Source organism: Saccostrea cucullata, unplaced genomic scaffold (assembly GCF_032062105.1).
Source record: "Saccostrea cucullata isolate Sc308-1 unplaced genomic scaffold, CSIRO_AGI_Scuc_v1 ctg7881, whole genome shotgun sequence".
Classification (NCBI taxonomy): Eukaryota; Metazoa; Mollusca; class Bivalvia; order Ostreida; family Ostreidae; genus Saccostrea; species Saccostrea cuccullata.
In genome coordinates, this window is record NW_026927251.1 from 7005 (window position 1) to 29788 (window position 22784).

Below are 22784 nucleotides of genomic sequence, written 5' to 3' on the forward strand. Positions count from 1 at the left end.
CTTCATAATCTTGAAAATAAATAATCTGCCCTCGATAGGCATGAAAATAAATAATCCGTCTCAAAAAAATTTGCCACCCCCCCCCCTTCAGGATCAAATGGTCGTCCCTTTAGTAGAGTCCTACGAATAAAGGCAAAGGCATACCCTCAATGTATCTTTTTCACATTTTTACACATAAACTCAAGAAGCATAAAGATAATTGAAAAGTGTCGCGAACCTTATGAAATTCTGCAAATAAATTAAATTAATAATAGCTATATTTAATGCAGTTGACCAGCAAAATATTCAACCTGCCGTCCAACATATTAAATTTCAGCAATTAAAAAAGGGAATCTATATAGCTTTGCAGCGCTTTTAACAAGCTACATATAGTGTTGAAAAGGATTATAAATTAAACTAACATTTTTAACCTCGTTAATGCCCTTGCAATATTGGAATTTATAAATGACCTCTAAACTGCAAGCATAATTGCTAAAATCATGTGACATTGACATCACGTGACAAGTCTAAATATAAAATCTAAATGTCACCAACATGTAGATTTAAGGATTTAGATGTGTAATAGGCCACTTCCGATTAAAATGCCGAGGTGTTTGACATCGGCAGTTCTCGGAACATCTATCTTCGTAAACAAAAATGGCGCGTCGTCAAGACGGCCTAGGACGCTATCATAAAACATACACCAAAGGAACGGATTATAACTAATCAAAGGAAAGAATTGGAATGATATTAAATAGAAAACACCTTACTATACTTTGGTTTGGCTAAATATGCAGTTAAAACGATGTTAACTCCATATACACACTGTAAGGGTTTTTCCAACTTCTAAAAATAGCACCGATTTCGAAAAAAACAAACGAAGTAACTTTTCATTGTAATTTTGTGATTCTCTTAATATCATCTTACAGATTGAGAGAATAATTTATGTTATATTGTTATACCCTTAAAAATATCATTCTATATATTTATTACTTATAAAAAGCCCAACAAAAGAACTGTTTATTACATCGATCTATCAATTTCACTATTGACCGATCTTACATAAGAATTGTTAGACCGCAACGTCACTCGTCTGTTACGTCACAATTAATTAATCATCGTGAAATATCGGCGACGCGAAAAAAGCCGAAGTTAAGAGCTACAAGAGTTGTTAACAGGTAGGTAAGAAAGAAGGGAAGAGTATATTTTGTGATAAATAATTTTTGTGATACAATAGATATAGAATTGATTTTTTTTTCTTTCTCAGCTTGATGTTTTATATTTACTGAAGAAGCCATAATTTTCCACATAAAATAATTGATAATACATAGCGTGTATTGATTAGATTGATCAATCTTAAGTGAGCAGTGAAGGGTATAACAAAACAGTTATAGACTGGGATTCGGGCAACATATGATTTGTTGGACCTGAAGGTGAAAATTTGCCCTTGGCCTGCGGCCTCGGTAAACATTTTCACCTTCAGGTCCAACAAATCATATGTTGCCCTCATACCCAGTCAATAACTGTATAATACATAATTCATTAATTTATAATATATTTGAGGCACAATATTGTTTTTGAAACCCTTTGATCAGTGTTTCGCGATCGGTCAGATATATTTTAGCCTTCATTGTAAAGTAAATATAAACTATGAAGAACTTTATACACATGGGAACTACAAAAATGTAGTAAACCCTATTTAGGTCAAGGTCACTGTGAGAAGAGGTCAATTTTCTGATCAAATGAATCTAATGTGAATTGAGTTGAGTATGACAATCATCATTTGTTTATATACACTAAAGCTCATTAGTTCATTCATTACAACCTACCCTATACCATGAACAAAAGAATTGAACAAAAAATATTATGCCATACATTTTTAGGGGGTACATCAGCCTGATATAGAATATAGAAAAATATTGTGGATAGAATTCTTCTTTTTTGTGGTTATATTATCAAAAATACATATCCCACAAAATTTACAATGTTTTCTTATTGATCATCCCTATAATATTTTTCTTCGGCAGAATATTATAAACGGTTTTATAACAATAATTGCTAAAATTGTCACTGAAAGTAGACAAGTTCTCTCGATTACAAGTATTAATATATCATATCTGATGAATTTGAACCAAAAAGAATTGATTGTCTACAATCCTAGGGCTTATTGGTACAGTTGAAGACATGAAACATTAAACTGTTCTCTGGCTAACTAGAAAAATGACATCTCTACCCTTTGTCCATGAAGGGTGCACCACTGGCGAGAGGGTACAGTTACATAAATGAGCGCCTAAGAAATATGTATGGACAAAATTGCATGAAACTAAGGGAAATATTGCCGAAAGTGTTGTTCATTATAACTATGATTAATTTAGTCACATGTAAGGCCATGGCTATTACACCCCCTAATACCTTAAACCAATTACATTTTTTTCGATATCAGTAAAGTCCTAAATAGAATCGCAAATCCAAATAAAGTATTTATTTTTTTATCTTAAATAATCGCTGACATTTCCATTTGTAACCTTATAACTGTACTGCGCCTACTTATGCTGCAATATACCTTCATCATTTGCATACAGAGTGTATATATCTTAGTTGATTCGATACACAAGAGCTTGCTCTACGTATGAACAGTTTCTAAAACGAGGTAAATTATTGACAAGAAACAAGAATATCAACAGTCTCGTTTAAGGTAGAACCTATGACGGAAAAGTCCTTGTTACAGGATTTTAAAAAGCTTCAAAATAATAAATTAGCACTCACTTATGAATTAGTCAAAAACACATGATATGTTTCCTGGTTATTAAATGTAGTGCAGCCTGTGAAACATGGAATAACATTTATATACTGCGACTTCACATTTTCAGTTACTTTTTTGGGGGCACTTGTCATAAAAAGAATATGAAAGATCTAAAAAATACTCAATGTTAAGGTAGATTGCGCTTTTGCTGACGTCACAATAGGATTTGACGTACAAAGATTACCGCGTTCAAATTATAAATTAGCAAGCGAAAAATATCTTCAGCAGTACTGTATGCAGTAAAAGGTGAAATACATATTAAAGGTTGTTTGGTGTATTTAATTTTTATTATATATGTAATTGAAAATAAATGATGTTTAGATGAAATTTGTCTTTCACATTTTATAGTTTTTGACGCTGATATCTGCATGTGGAGTGTACGTACAATTCTTAAAGGCCATGCTATTGCCGAATTGTTAAATATACAGTACAAAAACGGATAATCTACCACCGGTGTGTCTGTGCCCTGCAGTTTAATTTCTTTTTGTTCACTTTATGAATTTTTTTTTGTTTGTTTAATTTAGTCTACACGTTAGTCTGCTTTATTTTTTATTTGTTTATCATCTTTACCTCATTATACATTTTTCTTCGTGATAATGTACGCCTACACAGGCAACTTAGCCACATATGATTCTCATATGAGTATCATGTGATTCTCATATGATTGGTTTCATATGAGAATCATAGAAAAAGGGCATCATATGTGAATCAAATGAAGCAAATCATATGATTTACATATGATTCACATATGTGAATCATATGAAAATAACTACATATGATTTGCATATGAATGATTTAAGTGTGTTTGAAGCCATTTACATATGAGAATCATATGAAAAGGACATCATATGTAAATCATATGAAACACTTAAGTGTGTTTCATGCCATTTACATATGAGAATCATATGAAAGGGGCCTCATATATCAATCATATGAAACAGTTATGTGTGTTCTCTTTCAATATTTTTCACATTCTTGTACACATTTAAAAATCAGATATTTCTGCTTTAGATGAAAATTCATTACATTACAATGATCTATCTTCATTGGTTAAATACTTCAAAATATCTTATATTGCTTACACAACTTTTTTGATAAAATTATTTTCATCAAGAGAAATAACTTATTTTTCACAGTGTACATTCTAAACAAGAAAATATACAAATAAGTTTGTCGATACATGTATTTAGCATATTCTAAAATGAGTACAAATTATAAGATTTCAGCAAAATGATTAAGTAGTTAAACATGTATACATGTACAAATAAATAAAATAATTAGGTCATGTACTTGTATAAAAATACTTTATGACATGAAAGTGTCCAGAGCAAAATTAAAATATCAGCAATAACATTTTTCATGTATTCTCTATTGTAAATTTATGAAAAATCAAGTTATTTGATATTCTCGCATACAAATAAGAATGGGAAATCTTTACAGGTCAAATTCAGACAAGATTGTGTACATCCTCCACATTCATATTGATAATTATTCCATATATTTCCAGCTTCTTTTTCCTTCTGTATCTTTTCAATATGTTCAGTTTTGTCCTCCCTCTGATCTGTCCATCTTGAAAATCTCTTTGAACTGTACCAAAAATGCAAATCCCCTTCCTGAACAATTTCTTTGTGGCACAGAATAGTCTCTCTACAAAAATTTCGAAATTAAGAAGATTCTGACACAAATATATTACTTTTGGACAAAAAAGAATATAACAAAGTCTGTTGAACAGTGTGTAGTTACCTTAACTTTGAAACAAGGCTAGGATCTTTGGATTTTTCCTTATGAGAGGCTGACTGTATATTGAACGTGTAAAACCAATATTAACACAGTAGATATTTTCTAAGCATAACTAAAACTTAAACTACAAAAAAAAGAGAGAGTATACAAGTTTCTAGGTTCTCAATAGTCTTAAATATCTTACATTTTACCTGAAACTAGGTTCTCTATTACTATTGGAATTTTTTTTATAAATGTCAGTCAATGAATACATAGATGTAAATATTCAATGAATTAGCTATCTGATGTACTTTCAACACATACACATGCATTTGTGTACCTTAAAAGTTTGCCACTGTTATTATTAATTTTTTGCTGAAATTCAAAAATTCAATTTACCCCCTGAAGTTATTGTATAGTTTCATAGCTTTTAAAGCCAGCATATTCTATTCATTAACTTACTATACTTTAAAAATGCATTGGATTAAAATTGTTTCAAAATGTAGAATACAACTTCTATATTATTGAGTTGAATTTATTTTTTATGAAGCCATGCAAACAATGTAGAATTATAAAGGAACAAAAAGAAATAATGAAGAAAATTTTATCATAAAGGAGTAATTACAGATGTACACTTTGATTTTTTATTGCAAGCATTTCTTTTTACCTTCAATATTGTGATGATGCAATCGTCTGTCACAATCACTTTTGGATCAATCGCCAGTCTTATCAGCTTTGGGCTTCTTGGACTTAATAAAAAAGCAGCACGGTGACACTGAACTCAAGTTGTTGAGTGCATAGAGATCTATAGGCCATAAAACAAACATTTGTCATTAATTTGTTGAAAGAATCGACTTGATAACGATCTCAACATACAAAAAATCCAAACAACTATACAGGGTTTATACTTTCACTTTCAAATCAGTACGTAACAAAAGTCAAAACAAAAAAAAACCAAAGTAATGCCTTTAGCCTAACATGTAAATTATAATGTTTGCATCCATTCAGAAACAAATTTATCCAAAATTACTCACAGATCACTAAAATTATGCAGATTCACGAAATGAATTAATTTAACAATTACAGTACTTGGCCATAAGTGAGTCATAATTTTATTTTTCCACGATATATTTTATTGGAAAACACATTTTTCTAAAATATTCTTGCAGTGTCATTTATTGTTTCTTTTTAATGTCTAAAACACCATAAAATGCAGAATTTGTTGTAGTTTCTTCACATTATTTCAAAATAGTTTTATCTTTATGCAATACCGTGAAATCACAGGTCAAGTGCAAAACAAAAATTTTAAGACTTCAATTTGTTAAGAAATCATAGTAATTAGAAGTTAGAAAATTTTGTCATGACAATATTTTATGATTTATTCTCAATAGTTTAAGTATCATTTTGTTTATCATTTAAGATAAGAAAATTTGAATAATTCTGCTTGTTTCAGTGAAAAAATCATGAAAATTGAGCTAAAATTGACTTCACAACAAGTTTTTGTGAAAATAGGTTTTTCAATGAAATATATAGTGTAAAAATAAAATTATGACTCACTTATGGCCAGGTACTGTACACGTGCTGAGAGTATTACAGAGATTAGTTCATACGAACCTGTAACCGTAATGAAACGATATTTAAACAATATGAATTAAAGGTCTTTAAAAATTTGTTAGGAGATTACTTACTTTATCCAACACCCAGTACTTCTGCTGCAACAGTGACGTCAAACATGACGTACAGTTTGATCCGATATAAGTCAAAACCGGTCTGGGAAAAATACGGATTTTTTTTTATTTCACTCAAGTAATAAACCCAAACCCAAAAGATTTGAAATAAAAAGCAAATTAATTAATTCTTTATCAATTTTGTCTGGGATATGCATTATTACAGAAAAAGAAAATTGTGAAAGGTTTTTTTTTATAAGGGAAAAGTGGGGGGGGGGTTAAAACAGACTTAGAACTTAACATAAGTTTTTGCTAACAAATTCTTTTGAAATTGATGTAAATTTAAATTATTATTGAGATCTATATATTATTGAAATTGAAATTTTACTTGAGTATATCAAGGGCAAATTAGTAAATCACTGTCTCATATGATTCTCATATGATCACTGTCAAAATATTCATATGTTTTTACCTGTGTAAAAATAGGGCAAATTAGTAAATATGGTTTCATATGATTCTCATATGATCAGTTTCATATGATTCTCATATGACCAGTGCTAATATACATATGATTCTCATATGTAAGACCTTTCATATGAGAATCATATGTATATTACTTCATATGATTCACATATGTATGATCATATGATTCTCATATGATTGGCCACATATGATTCTCATATGATTGTATATACATGTGATTCTCATATGATCCACATATGATCTTCATATGAAAGGCAATGCATATGTGGATCATATGTGGCTAAATTGCCTATGTAGATTGCCGGATTAGTAGTATTTGTATGCGCAACAATATTGTATGAGCCAAGTACAGGTATAAGATTTTTAAAACGAGAAAGATTTAAGAAATGGACATGGTACGTCAATATGCTTAATTAACTATCATTTATGCACGAGTTCCTCTTACTTTTCTTTTTGGGCGGGGGGTGGGGGTGGTGGTGGCGGTAAATTGGTAAATTAGATAATTATGAGCAGGAGATACGATAATGATTTTTGTAACATCACTAAAAAAATATCGCCAAATAAAAAATCTACGTCCTATAAATTGCCATTTATAGCTCAGACCCTTTTATTATTAATATTGACAATCAATAGCGATTCGGCTTACCACTGCAATTATTGTTTTGTGTGGGATTTTTTTGGGGGTTTGGGGGGGGGGTGGGGGGGTCAAGGCAAGAGTTGCAGGTTCGTAAGAAGCAATTTTAGTTAGGGGCATAGATACTCGTAAATACTTTCAGTTTGGGGTATTATCAACATCCAAAAATTCATTACAGGCATAAAAAAGGAGGTGGTATCAGGGGTTTTTATTAAGGGGACACGAGCATATACATGTAGTAGTTATGTTTTCTTAGTATTAATACCCGTTTTCTATAGTATACTGTATGCTTTCTATAATATTCTACATATCGGAAAAGTGATGATAAGAAATGCCTTTTACGACATTTTGAAATGAAAACTGAAGTCCTTTAATTCAGGGATAGTCAAAATTAATTCATTCTATGAAGTACACGAATGTATATGTTTATACAATGTAGATCATAAAGCTACTTTAATTCAACTGCAATATTTCAAAATTAAAACCGGGTAAATTTTATTAATAGATAAAAATGTTGCAAAAGTACATATGTTTGAAAATGTTCTCAAATCCGGTAAGATGTTTTTTTTTCTTATATCCATGTACATTTGTCATAATATTTCTGCACCCTTAGCCTTACGTTTACTATTATTGAAAATCTAGAAATCACATGACAATGAAATAGTGCCACGCTGTTGGTAAATTATGGCAATGATAATATTGGAAAATTGAATTCACGGCCGATTGAATGCTTTATTTTGAGTGAATTGTTGATCAATTCAATTTTATTCGAGTCATACAGGCATACGAAAATAATGACGTCGTACCAACGTAATATAACACCGTGATGAAAATATAGTACTTCTGATTAAAAATTGTAAAACTTTAAAGTTTTTTGGCAAGAAATTGAGCGAGAACACATATTATTTTTTTTTAATAAATCGAATCTAAATTTACTTCACATTCATTGTGCCGAGTAATATAAAATTCGTCTGCTTCGTTTTAACGTTATAATTGTGGTTTTGAAATGCGTATACCGGCAGAAAACGGACATTTTACTATATATTTCATTGAAAAAGCGTAAATTGCTCTCATCAGCATTAGCGCATTTGAATTACAATTACAATTTAACCACGCAGACGAATCTCAAAAAAATTCAGAAAGAAAAATTCAAAACGAGAGGAGTTAACAGATAAATTTTTTCAGGCAGACAGTAAACCCGCGATCTACCTTAAACATCGCCGGTTGTCAACTTTATCAACTGAACAGTATTAAACAGTGTTTTTCAATAATAAATTCTTTTTTATTCCATTGACATAAAAGATTAGTCCACATTTAAGAAATAAATACACAAATGAATCTATTATTTTTAGTCAATTTTCCACCCTAAATTTGTCAATATTTTTTCAGAAGTTTTTGTCAGAATGTTTTCAATCTTTCATATGATGAAGAACATACCCAAATAATTTCAAAAAGTGAATAAAATATCTACCTTTCCTCTCAAACTAACGAGAAATAGGTTATTTACCATGGTACATTTCTTGGCCTTTTTGCTCTTACACAGGATTTAATTAAGAAATGATTTTTGGGGGTTACTTTCAGATTTACAATGTTAATATTTATCACAAATTGTATTTTTTCTATTTAAACTGGTCATATTTGATAGAAAATTTGTAATCAAACACCTACCATGTGAATTAAAAATAATTAATACATAATTAACAAATAACTATGAAAAGGCATGCATTCATGATAGACATCAAACAATTATACACACTATTCAACACATCTTTGATTCAAGAAACATTTATCAAGATATTAGTGATACTCTTTGGTGGGCAACTGAAGATTTAATTTTTAGGATTTTTGCATTCCCTCAAAATAGTTACATACCATTCACAAGTTATCACAATGTATAATTTCATAAAATGAGAATGGATTTGTCCAATTTAGGTCAAGATAGTAAATGAAAGGTGCCTACAGGTTCTCTAATTTGAGAAATGTAATAAGTCATTTAGCTTTATAATTAAAAATGTATAAATTGATTATAGGCATTAAGAGTATTTTAGCATGATTTTAAAATAAATTCCATGAATTCAAATTGCTTTACTTATTTACTTCAATTTCTCTTGAAGCTGTAAAGTACGGGGAAAAGTAACATTGAATTGATTATGCTTCTAGCACAGACTAGAAACATGATGTCATACGACGTAGGTTCTACGTTGAAGTCATCATTTCGTAAATTCTATCGTCGATACAATGACCCTGTCGGCAAATACAATTTATCATTGAGACAAATGCTGACTGACGTTTGTCATTCGAATTAAAAGTCCATTTTTTATACACTGAATTGACGACGGATTTTTCCGTTATATCCCGATCATAACAAAGAGCACACGGCGGTTGTGACCGGTCGGGAGGGGATACTCACTCCTCCATGGCACCTTATCCCACCTCTGATGTTCCAGAGGTCTGTGTTTGCTCTGCTCCTATTTTGTTATATTTTATGGCCTATTTTATTGAATACTGGTCCTTATCCGTCCATTGATTATTTAGAAAATATAAATAGACTATATAATAATGTAATTAATGTTTGTACCAAGAAAAAAAAAATAGAATACATGTTACTTGTTCTATTATTTTTACTATAAATGAATTTAAATAAATATTTTAAAAGCACTACAATAAAACAGATCAAGCTTCTTTCGGAAAATAGTTTTCACTTGCGATATTAATACACTCATTGGTGTTTGCAATTGGTGTTTATTTCATTTTTTTTTTTCATGAAAAACACATCATTTAAAGATTTTTTTTATATATTCATTTGGTGTTAGGACAGCCATTGAAGATATCGACGAAATTTATGAATGGAAATCTTATATTTAAATGGAGCAATATTTCAACAAACCGCAATGATATAATCATCACTAATGATTCTCAATCCAGTTCCTGGATACAGGTTTATGACGACCAATACACAGTGGAAGATGCCATGCAATATAAGTCATTGGCGATTAAGGTACGGGAATATAGGGACACGGACTTTAGAAAAGGTCACGATGACTACGTAAAGACTTACAACGGTAAGATATTTTTATTATAAGAGAAGTATTCCATGCTGCACGGTACTTGAATCATTAATTACAGACTGAGTTGCCCACATATTTTTTGATCGTCATTTCCCAATCATACCTATGAGCATAGGACGGGTGTGACCAGTCATTAAGTACTCATCCGTGGCACCTGGCCTGGGGGCCATAAAACTGAAGGAGCTCATTTTTGATCTCATTCATACTTTTCCACTACATATTCCTTTGGAAAAAGAGAGACTGAGATCAGAAGTGAGCTTGTCTAAGTTTTATGGCCCCCAGGTCTGATCCCACCTCTGATGGTTTGGAGGTCCGTGTTTTAATCTTAAATGGACTTTTGAGTTGGAATACTGGTTGTTATCTCCGAATCTTTCATGTACTGTAGATTTCGAAGGAGATTAATTCTTTTAGAATTTATCTGAAAGAAGTATCCATCTCATGACTTAAAAATATCATGAAATATCACAATTGTGTGTTAGAAAGGTAAAACCATAATTTCTGTACAGAGAAAAAAGGTTTTTATCAAAAGAAGGGTTACAACATGGGTGAAGTAAAGCAAGCATTGATCAAATTGATCTTTTAATTTGCATGGATTAAAGGTACCAGTAATCCAATTTATTTCACACTGAATGAAGTACGGAGTATGAAAACAGTTACAAACGAGGTCGTGGCTTGTTGGCGAAGGACTCCTTTTTGGGAGTTGAACTATGTTCAGACTCCCTAGGTTGTCACGCGGTTTTTAGCGCATTAATTTTACAATGAATTATATAGCGGCTGTCGTGGTGTTCCTGTGTCGGCCAATTTACTCCCCTGTGATATTCAATACAAACTCGCACAGTCTATATAAACTCGAAGAAACTTCCGCAATAAAAATATTCCATCTAATTTTTCTGAATAAATCTAATTTTCATAAATGATTTGAAAGTAAATGAAAAAGAATTTTATTTAACTTAATTTGAATACCATATTTTTGTCATCTCTCTTGAGAAATGACACGTAAATTTTGATTTCCGTATAAAAAAAAGTCTCGTCATTTATCATTCGGCAATCCTCGGCTGACTCCACTACGTTCCATTACAAAAAGCGCGAGGTCATCAAAGGAGCAACAACTGGTCTAACTGGTTTGACAATGACGCGATTGTCTAAATATAGAGATGTAAACAAAGATATTAGGTCAAAGGAACGCTAAGGTTTAACCGAACTTCTTTCAATTTGATTCAGCAATAAAGAGACAAAACAACGTTACTTAAAAAAAACACTATGGAAAATATCACTGTCAGACATTTTTTTGCTCTGTCAAGTAAAATGATCTGTTAGACTGGAAAATTTTTGTCAGACCAGATACATGCAACTCATTTTTATACGTTGGTAAAGGGAAAAATAACAGCATTAAAATTTGTTGATAATCGATCTAACAATTTCAAATGGCATTAATTTTACATCCTTTATTTCATGCGTTTATCAGCATTTAGTTGCTCACGTGTACAACACCAAATCTGAACTTGAAAAAGTGTATGTACTTGCACTGCAGTATTACGTTATAAAATGTATCATTTGACTTTATTATATAATTAAAACAGTTAAAATTAATGAATACATGCGTATGCACGGACACAATGGTATGATAATCCCAATGATCGATCTGTGAGAGAGATCGTTCCTCCTGATTACAACTGTTTTTAGGACACCTAAGCCAAAGGCTCAAGTGAGCTTTTCTGATCGAAATAAAATTTTGTCCGTTGTCTGTCGTTGTCGTCGTTGTCGTTGTAAACTTTTCACATTTTAATCTTCTACTCAAGAACCACTGGGCCAATTTCAACCAAACTTTGTACAAAGTATCCTTGGGTAAAGGGGATTCAAGTTTGTTCAAATAAAGGGCCACGCCCTCTTCCAAGGGGAGATAATTATGAATTAGAAAAAAAAATTACTGGATTTTTCAAAAATCTTCTTCTCAAGAACCTCTGGGCCAGGAAAGATGAAATTCATGTGGAATCATCCTCAGGTAGTGTAGATTCAAGTTTGTTCAAATCATGACCCCCGTAGGTAGGGTGAGGCCAACATGGCCGATCAAAGTTTTACATAGGAATATATAGGAAAAATCTTTAAAAATCTTTTTCTCAAGAACCGCTGGGCCAGAAAAAATGAAACTTTTGTGGAATCATTGTCAGGTAGTGTAGATTTAATTTTTTTCAAATCATGACCCCCGGGGGTAGGGTGGGGCTAAAATGGTCGATCAAATTTTAATATAGGAATATATAGGAAAAATCTTTAAAAATCTTCTTCTCAAGAACCTCTGGGCCAGGAAAGATGAAACTCATGTTGAATCATACTCAGGTAGTGTAGATTCAAATTTGTTCAAATCATGACCCCGGGGGTAGGGTGGGGCCAAAATGGCCGATCAAAGTTTTACATTGAAATATACAGGAAAAATCTTTAAAAATCTTTTCAAGAACCACTGGGCTAGGAAAGGTGAAACTCATGTGGAATCATCCTCAGGTAGTGTTGATTCAAGTTTGTTCAAATCATGACCCCCGGGGCTAGGGTAGGGCCAAAATTGTCGATCAAATTTTAACATGGGAAAATATAGGAAAAATCTTTAAAAATCTTCTTCTCAAGAACCACTGGGCCAGGAAAGATGAAACTCATGTGGAATCATCCTCAGGTAGTGTAGATTCAAGTTTAATCAAATCATGACTTCCGGGGGTAGGGTGGGGCCAAAGTCGCCGATCAAAGTTTTACATAGGAATATATAGAAAAAATTTTCTCCTCAAGAACAATTGAGTCAGGAAAGATGAAGCTCCTTTGGAATCATCACCAGGTAGTGTATATTCAAGTTTGTTCAAATCATGACCCCCGGGGGTAGGGTGGGGCTGAATGGCCGATCAAAGGTTTACATAGGAATATATAGGGAAACCTTTTAAAATCTTCTTTTCAAGTACTTCAAAGCCATGCTTATGATATTTATAGGGAATCATCCTCAGGTAGTGTAGATACTAATTTCTTCAAATCATGACTCCCTGGGGGGTTAAAATTCAAGCCCCCTCCCCCCCCCAGTAAACTTTCAGTTCTTATCTAATATGTGCTTTTTCCTAGCCAATTCCTCAGGTGAGCGATGTGTCCCCTGGGCATCTTGTTTTTCTTGTAGTAGCTCGTTAAACTATGTCTGATTTTCATTACATTTGAATCAAATCAAAATCACAAATTTTAAGTGTCACTCGTTATTAAAACAAATTGCTCTAGAGATTCAAAGTAAGGTGTTAATTGATCCTTACGTCGCAGGTTAAAATCCTTTTGGATGCATTTGGAGATAAACTCTTTTGATGAGACCATATAAACCGAAATCCCATGTCGCAGTATGTGCTTGCACAAAACGATCCCTCACTACTCAATGGTTTTGAGTGCCGTGTATAGGTTAAAATTTGTAGACTTACATGTAGCTAGCTCCATCGACAAGTGGTAGTGTCTCAATATAAATGAAAAATTATCGAATGCAAAACAAACAAAATGTAAAGTATTCAGATACATACTTCTATATAGAAATTACTTGAAATGAAATTTAAAATTATAGAAAAACAAAAGGTATTGATTAAGTTATAAAGATAGATACATTTGATAAAATAGATAAGCACAGAGTTCTATAAAAAATAATTATTATGTCCGAAAAGAAACATGCATACCCAAAAGAGAATAGCAAATACTTATTTTAATCAGAAGTCAGAGGAAGAAAAATGACAATCTAGTGTCTGGTGATGGTAACATCGAATATAAAGAGTGTTTGTTTGTTTCTTTGTTTCTTGGGACCAAATATCTTGTACACAATCTAAAGGGAGTAGGGGGCGTTTTGATTCAAATGCTTCAGAAATATAAGGGTAGTGTTTGAGTTTCAGTAAGAAATGGTACTGAAAGAAGTCAGAAACCTACCCACAAAATAGTATTTTCGAGTTTGGAAAAATTATTTTTTTTTTGGTGGTGGCGGTTGTTTGTTTGCTTTGGTCAAATTGTTGAGGTAAGAATTAGAAAGAATAAATCCAGAACTTAACTTAACTGTTCGTGCGCAATAAATATACATAAGTTTTTTCAATGGATGGCCTGTAGCTCTCCGGTCTGTCAAAATCTTTTTTCGGACAGCTACAGTTCTGCAGCTAATTTAAGAACAGTCCCATGATCTTGGTTATTCAAATGCAATAGAAATTTTTTTTAATGTTTCGTGTTGTATCTCTAAGAAATCAGTCCTAGCTGACTTGAATCTGAAAGCATGAAACTGTTCCTATACTTCCTGTGAGATCTTTCAGATAACAATGTTCAACTCCCATGAGTACTTTCAGTACTTTGATTTCCATTGGCAATTCATTTTACCTCTAATTCAATCATTTTCATTCTCTCTTTCATTAAGTATTTGTAAATTTCAGAGAATGTGATTTCTTTAACTCCTAAAAAAAAATAGGAGGAAAACCTATTTTTTTTCATGATCAGGTATATGCAAGATATATAAAAAACATCTACAATTTTTAGGTTACAATAAATTATCTTATCTGCATATAATTATTATTTAATTTGCTGGTATATTTTGCAAATTTTTCTATTTCATCTACACAAGAAGGACATTATTAGATTTTGAAAACACCCAAAAAATCTTCTACAAAATTTTCTGCAAGACGTCGAGATTTGATGTAGTGTTTTCCACATCCCAAGTGACCTGTGACATCGAAGTACAATAACAATTATCAACCTTGAAGTGGCATATCAGATTCGTTTTAGGCAAACTTTGTTCTTTTTACATAAGCCTCTGAAAATGAAGTGGAAGTAGGAGAATTCAAGACTTCTAACTGTTGTTGTTTCACACAAAATAATTCTACTGATCTTTTAGATGAGTTAAAATTACCAATATCTTACAATTCAAGGGAACTTACTCCCTTTCAAGAATGGGACTCAGATTAGTACAGTATCATTTTTTTTAGCTCACCCAAGCTAAAAGCCCCAGTGAGCTTCTCTCATCACATTTTGTTCGGTGTCCGCCTGTCTGTCTAGCTGTTTGTTTGTTCCTCTGTAAACTTTTCACATTTTTTTCTTCTTCTCACGAACCACTATGCCAATTTCAACCGAATCTTTGAGTGAAGGAGATTCACGTTTATTTAAAATTAAGGGCCACACCATTATTTAGATAATTCAGTAATAGTCAAAGTTTGGTGGCATGTTTTAAATTTTTTTCTCTCGAGAACCCCTGTGCCATAAAGTGTAGACAATTTTTTTTCAAATCATGATTCCTGGGGGTTGGGCAGGTAATCAGTGGCTGCTCAATGCTTTACATAGAAACATATATAGGAAAAATCTTTAAAACATTCTTGTCAAGAATAGCAAAGCCAAGATAAGTAATGTTTATAGGAAACATCTTCAGGTTATGTAGGATCAAGTTTATTTAAATCATGACATCCAGGGATAGGTTGGGCCCACAAAAGAAAATGCAATTTTTACATAGAAATACATGTATATAGAAAAGTTCTTCAAAAATTGTCTTCTCAAGAATAGCAAAGCCATGATTAATCATAAGTATGTATGGAAGCATTTCTTAGGTAGTGTAGATTCGAGTTTGTTCATGTCAAGACCCATGGGGGTAGGGCGGGGCCACGATGATATTTAAAATGTAAAGGGCTATAAAGCCATAGGTAGTCAAAGAAATATGCAAGCATCCTAAGTCATGTTATTTCGGAGTAGATTCAATTGTGTTGAAATCATACCCTCTACCTTTTAAGGATAGGTGAGGACCACTTTTGGGTTAAAATTTTCCAATAATGAACTGATTTCTTTTTTTTTACTAGCCACAGTGCTCAGGTGAGGGATGTGGACCATGGGTCTCTTTTTGTCATTGAAGTCTGCAAATTATGGAACTAGCAATTTTTTTAACGGCACTACTTTCATCTACCGATTCTAAAAACAATTAGAGGGATAAACAAAAGTACTGCTTTGAATTTTGCATTCACTGACTGACCTGTACAAAACCATTTTTACTTATAAACCTGACCTGAAGTGAATAAAGGGCTTCAAATTTACCCCTAAATCTGTGATTTTCGAATATGGAGAATAAGTTGTTAAAATACTCCTCATATCTTTGATCGATTTTAGCTGAAGTGATTCATACCCATAGGTAGGTCTTTGTTTTCATGCTGAATTAACTACGGAATGTTCCATCTACCTGATCAATATGTAAAGTGCTCATGTTTAATTAAACCAGACAACAGAGTACCACCTCCTACGAAACTGATCCCATCACGTTTTCTTGTTTCTGTATGCCCCCTTCATGGAATAGTATTGTTCACAGATTTTTTAAAGCTCCATATTACTATCCGCAGTCTTCAATTTTTAAGAATTCGTCAAAGAGACCCGGAAAACTTATTACATAGTATTAGGGCCTTGGTTTTGGAACAATTGTTACCTATAATATATATTTGGTATGTCGCGGTCGAGGCTGAGATATATGACCTTCCAATCAAGAAGTGAGCTCTAATTAATTGTCTCAATAAATGTAAATGTTATATACAGTACTATCTTGTCAAGAAATGGCAATATACATGTATGTATAAGCGAAAAAAAAACCCTAACAGTAACAAACAAGAGATATTCGATTTTAGGAAAATTCAAAATTATTCCCGTATAAAAAAAAATTGCAAAGAGCATATAGCATCCTTCATGTCTAGTTAAAATGGGAATAACGAAAAATATTCAAACTAAGAAGTCCATGGAAGCAATACAGATCACCATAGAAAACAAAGATTCTTAAGCAGAAGAAGTGTGATCAGTGGCGGAGTAAGCATCGATCCCCTGACCACCGGTTACATAGACTTGTGCCACATACATGTATCATGATACAAAAATAACATAAGATTAGTAAATAATTCAATGTGGAAGTAATGACATTACAATTGGTATACAACTTTTTTCAGCGTTGGACTTAAATATAGATTGTATTTGCTCACATCGTGATTTTATCGACCACAAAACTTTAAACAAAACTGTTAATATTTTTTATATCTTCGAGTTGTTTGGCAATAGAAAGCGTCTTTATTCAACTGAGAGATATACACCCTATACACAGGTGATTAGGGTATATTTTGCTGCCAAAGCAAGCCTATAAAAGTTGACAAATGAAAAAGTGTAGCAATTAAGTCTATCATAAAATTATGTTGCGAAGTTACGTTTAACATTTTTTCTTATGAAATATCCAAATATAATCTGCATTTCTCAATTAAAATTCTGTTTATTTAAAAATGTTTTGTTGGCTATTGTTTAACATATTGTCTAACATGTTTGTGGTAGACTCAATTAGTTCAGGTGCATTTTGCAAGAATGTGTTTTTATGGTAAACATTCTTTTTGTGCAATTTCGTGGTAAATTAATCTAGTTCTGCTTCAACCATGAATACAATATTAAACTTTCTCATCCTTTTATTTCTCATTTTAGTCACAACAGTTATATCTAATGAAGGTAATTCCAAAAACATTTCATGGACAGCTGGATATTTTCCAATGAGTGGATTTTACTACATTTTTCATGAATATAATGGTTCAGTCTCACGAATTATAGAGATAGCTAATGCCAATCCACAACCCAATAAAAAGTATGCATACCATTCCAAACCTTTCAATTCTGTAAACATACTCTTTGAAGTCAGAGATATAACGACAGGAGATGCGGGATATTACGTAGGAAGTCCTACAGAGGCGGATGCTTGGGAAGGAGAACGAGGAGTTGTTCTTATTGTTTCTGGTAAAACCTGAAAAACTCAAAATATTTGATGAAATTATTTTGTGATTTTTTCTTAAATCAGTGACAAAGTATTTTTTATGTAGTAAATTTCAACAGTTTTGTTTTTTTGAATGCTTGCTACATAAATTAAGCATATTTTAGGCTCAAATTATTTTATTGACATTAGCAATAATTGAGATTAATACATTAGTAAATATATAATCGATCAGATGTTTTCTCATTCGTCTTACTATAAATTTTTGATTCTCTATTAAGGAAAACCACAAAAACCTATTATAAAAGAAAATCTAGATGTTAAGGTGGGAGATAACGCCTACCTGAAATGTGAAAGTAGATCTACGTCTGCTCCATACTATTACAAGAAATTCCCACCATTATCGTACTTATGGTTTGTCAACAACACCAGACTAGACAGAGAGGTTAGAGAGACATACAGCTTTATTGTGTCTAAGGAGGTTAAATACAACAAATACAGCTGTCAGGCGATAGAGACTCTAGAATCTGATAAAAGTGACGAAGTTCAGATTAACCCTTTATGTGAGTCATTATTCATATAAGATATTCTTCTGGAAGATTGAATTTAATTTAAAGGTAAATAACATGACATACCGAAAATGCTTTTAATAATTATACTTTTATTCATTCATTAGACAATTCATCTTATTTAAACCTGGTTATTGAAGCAGTGGGATTGGGATATTAATGAGATTGACAACTATCAGAAAAACGACAAGGGAAGTTCTAATTTTTTTTTTACAGATGGTCCAGAAACCGTACTTGTAACCCCGAAACCACCCAGTGACGAACTTAGTATTCATGAAGGGGACACATTTGGTCCATACACCTGTTCAGCTGACTGTAACCCACCCTGTACCGTGCAGTGGAAACTCAGAGATCCGTCAGGGGGTTTTAGAGACGCTACTTCCATTGGGACGTCTTCAGTTACTGTACCAGTACAAAGAGCGAATAGAAGTAATATGGCTTTGATTCGATGTGTAGTAAACGGTACCAAAGGCAAAGAAACATCAGCCATCAAGCTGAACATTCAGTGTAAGACTGTTTTAAAGCATTGTCTCGAAATATTTGAAACACAAAAAAAATACAGCGGAGGGAAAAATCAATACCAAGACACCCCTACAATACGCAATGAACCGAAATAAAATTGTGTCCAGTTTTGCTATATCATGGTTTAAATATAGAGTTCTTCTATATACTTTAAAAGAACAAAATAGATATTTTTTTGGATAAAGGTAATAATTACATTATCTTTATTACAAAATTTAAATGATTAACATTTATGAATACATAATCAAATATATGTCGTGAATCCCTTTTTAATCATTATTTGTCTTTGTTTACAACCCAGCGGTCACAAAATTACATTTTAAACTAGAGGTACTGTGAGCAATGAGCTCACTAAATGATACCCCCCGCCTCCATATAGTAACATGTATAATGGCAAAGTCCATGTTTTGCTGTGGCCGGGAAACCCAAAATATGTGTCGGATCTAAAAGTAAAATAGCAGGTGCACAATGGCAATATGTAATAAAGATTCAGTGAAAATTTCATCAAAATTCATTCAATGGTATGAGAGGAGTTTAGGATAAAAGATAGGTACCCCAAAACGTAACAGACAGACGGACGGACAGACGGACGGACGGACGGACAGACGTACAGACGTACAGACGGACGGAATTAACGATTACTATATACCCTCCCGCTTTTCAAGCGGGGGGTATAATAACAATTCAATTTTCATATTTCTTACGCACTTAGTTTTGTAGTTATCGGATACGGCATGATAATATGGTTAGTATTTATACCTGGCGTGGCGAAAATTACTTACCTAACATGTCGTACCAAATCACTACAACGCTACTTAACGATTATATCATTATGTCATCAATAGGGGTGGATTCGTTAGAAATTTAATATATAGTTGTCTAAATTTTGTAAATTTGTTTTATTACACTATATAATGTGTCTACATTGATTATATTTATATCACAATGTGATTCCTGTCCTCAATACAAAAGGACAATTTGAAACAAAAAAGCTTTAAAGAAGAAAAAGCTCTTAAGTGCCTGCTAGTTACAGAAGCTTATTACAATATGTAATATTTCCAATTTTAACAGACATCTGGCGGGTCACGTGTCTATTCATTAAAAAAGATTTAAAAAGCCACTTTTTTCTGGGTATTAAAGAAGAACATTCCGTAACAACCTTGAATAGAATTCAATTGACAGTGTATAGATATTACACCCCCTTCACATGACAGGCTTCAAACAAGAATAGCTTGATTTCATCACAGAATGACCAGAGGTGGGGTGAAATAATTCTCTTGACATTTTCGTTTCTGTTGCGGAATATCTAGCTTAACTTTTTTTAAACAAATACCTAATTTTTGAATTTCTTTTTATTAGATTTATCGGATCCAAAGGTATATATTAATGGCAATCTTAAAAATTCACTTACCGTTGATGAAGGATATCCTCTACTTTTGGCATGTAACATGGAGGGAAATCCAGTTCCAGTTACTATCCTAAAAGAACTTACTGGTAACGAGATCTTGGAACAACGTAGTAGCTGGATAAACCACACACTGAGAAGGGAAGCAGTGTGCTCTGACACAAACACATACATCTGCGAGGGAAGCTCTTCAGAGTTTGAAAGAAAATATCAATCATTCAATATCAATGTTCTTTGTAAGTAAACTTTACGGTTTTATACACATTCAAATTTAACATTTCAAAATATTTATTACAAATCTTAAGCCAAGGAAATAATACATGTATATTATTTTTATCATTTATTTCAAGCTCTCTAATTGGCTAAAACTTCATCATATGATTACGTATATAACAGCATATAGACTTGAGTTACTATTTATAGATTCTGAAATGCATAACGATTTGATATTCCATAAAATGGAGACAATTTTGTGTAAAACAAAAAAAATTTTTAGATAATAAATTGAATGACGTGATGTTTTTTTTTAAAAAAATATACTTCATCTTGTATTAATAATTTTTAATGTTCTGTAATTGATGAAACGTAACAGTGCCTCGAATTAGGATCTACTTTATAAAACATTTTGGATATGTTTGTCAAAAAATTAAATCAAAGTATAATCAATAAATGTAGCATTTTGAATAAGTAAATTATCAAAATTACTCCATCGATATAAACATGGTAAAGGAGACACAATTAGTATTTTGATTTCTAGGCTCCTAAGTGTTAAAGAGAGAAAACTTGTTCCTTCTTCCCATTATTTTCAAATTTTGTTTTGTCAATCTGTGCAAAAATTAATAAAACAAATGTAGCCCTTTAATTCGATCAATCCGTAGATATATCGACTTCACAGAAAAGCATATCGATCTTGCACTTCGTGCTCGTTCGATATGCTTTTCTGTGAAGTCGATATATCTATTGATCGACCTCATCAAGGGGGTAAATTTATATAATATAGATACAACTCATGCCACATGAATAAATATAAGATATTATTGCTTGTGTTATATAACTGTTTCAATAATCATATATGTTTCAATAAATTACACTTTTTTATGTGTCAGAACATTAAACGCAGCGAAATAAATATAATTGTCTTTGTTTGGTATCAATTTGAACTCTGAAGTTAAGGAACATCAATTTCATTCCACTTTTGCTTTTTTAATAAAATCATTAATGATTAAAAAAAAATAAAATATCCTTTTAAATATAGTAATTTGAAATTGGTATGGAGAATTTATGTTTGCTAAACTTCACCTACTCTAACAAATTATTTTGTGTCGATATGTTTTTTTTTGGGAGGATGGATGTTTATTCTATTACACCAAAAAGTTGTATCATCAAAATAAGTCTTAAAGTTGTGTTTACCTTAAGTCGACAATTGCAAGAATTTAATCTTTATATTTAATATAAAATGTGCATTTATGATAAAACCATGTTTAAAACGCCTGTTTATCAAAGAAGAGGGACATAGACGTTGACAATATGTAAATATTCATTTGTTATAGGTTATTTTTTCTATAACTTTTTTCTGTATATTTTCGATAAAATTTGAAACAGGCTTTAATCTCACAAATGTTTACTTTAATTTGCTTAATATACACTGTACTCACGTGGTATTTTAGGCGACCTTCGCCTTGATATGTCAGCTGTAGTAAAAACCAATTATGGTTCCATGAGTGGCTCAGATGTGAATGTTCCTGTTACTGTGCCAGTGATAGCAAACCCCCCGATTACTCCGTCAGGGATCACGTGGTCAGGTCCTTCAGCAGAATCTATATTGACGAATGTAGATTTACAAAGGGATACTTTTATATACAAACAAATGATTGTAAGCAGCATTCCCATTCCTGACCAGAGAGCCTTCGGAAACTACTCACTGATGTACAAAGGAAAGACGATCATCGATATAACAATAAATGCCGAAGGTTGTACTTCTGAAGTTTTTTCTAGTAATTAAGTTTTTTCAACAAAAAGTCTGTTTTTAGGCTAGACTCACATTAACGTCAAAATTAATATAAACTTCATTTTTAACGTACTTTTCAGATTAGTTACATTATTCATAAAATGAAGCGTTCTCATCAAATGCAGTTTGAAACAAGTTTATAGACATCCTTTAAAATTAATCATTTTAAATTAAAAAGTTAAAACAAAGTAA

The 22784-nt window shown here is 32.0% G+C and overlaps 1 protein-coding gene across 1 annotated transcript; it reads left to right on the forward strand.

The window, feature by feature from the left end:
• The first annotated feature begins 10102 nt into the window (after positions 1–10102).
• Positions 10103–22586, forward strand: LOC134273867 (uncharacterized). Its single transcript, XM_062756088.1, has 6 exons — positions 10103–10347; positions 17809–18114; positions 18370–18651; positions 18874–19164; positions 20539–20820; positions 22252–22586. The coding sequence occupies exons 1-6, from the start codon at positions 10128–10130 to the stop codon at positions 22584–22586; spliced, it is 1716 nt and encodes a 571-aa protein (XP_062612072.1). The 5' UTR covers positions 10103–10127.
• Positions 22587–22784: the final 198 nt, after the last annotated feature.

Bases quoted from the DNA above. Each gene is read 5' to 3' on its own strand.
- LOC134273867 (XM_062756088.1), top strand. From the start codon at position 10,128: ATGAATGGAAATCTTATATTTAAATGGAGCAATATTTCAACAAACCGC. The intron at 10,348-17,808 runs GTAAGATATTTT...TTCTCATTTTAG, and splicing joins CTACGTAAAGACTTACAACG to TCACAACAGTTATATCTAAT. The intron at 19,165-20,538 runs GTAAGACTGTTT...TCTTTTTATTAG, and splicing joins CATCAAGCTGAACATTCAGT to ATTTATCGGATCCAAAGGTA.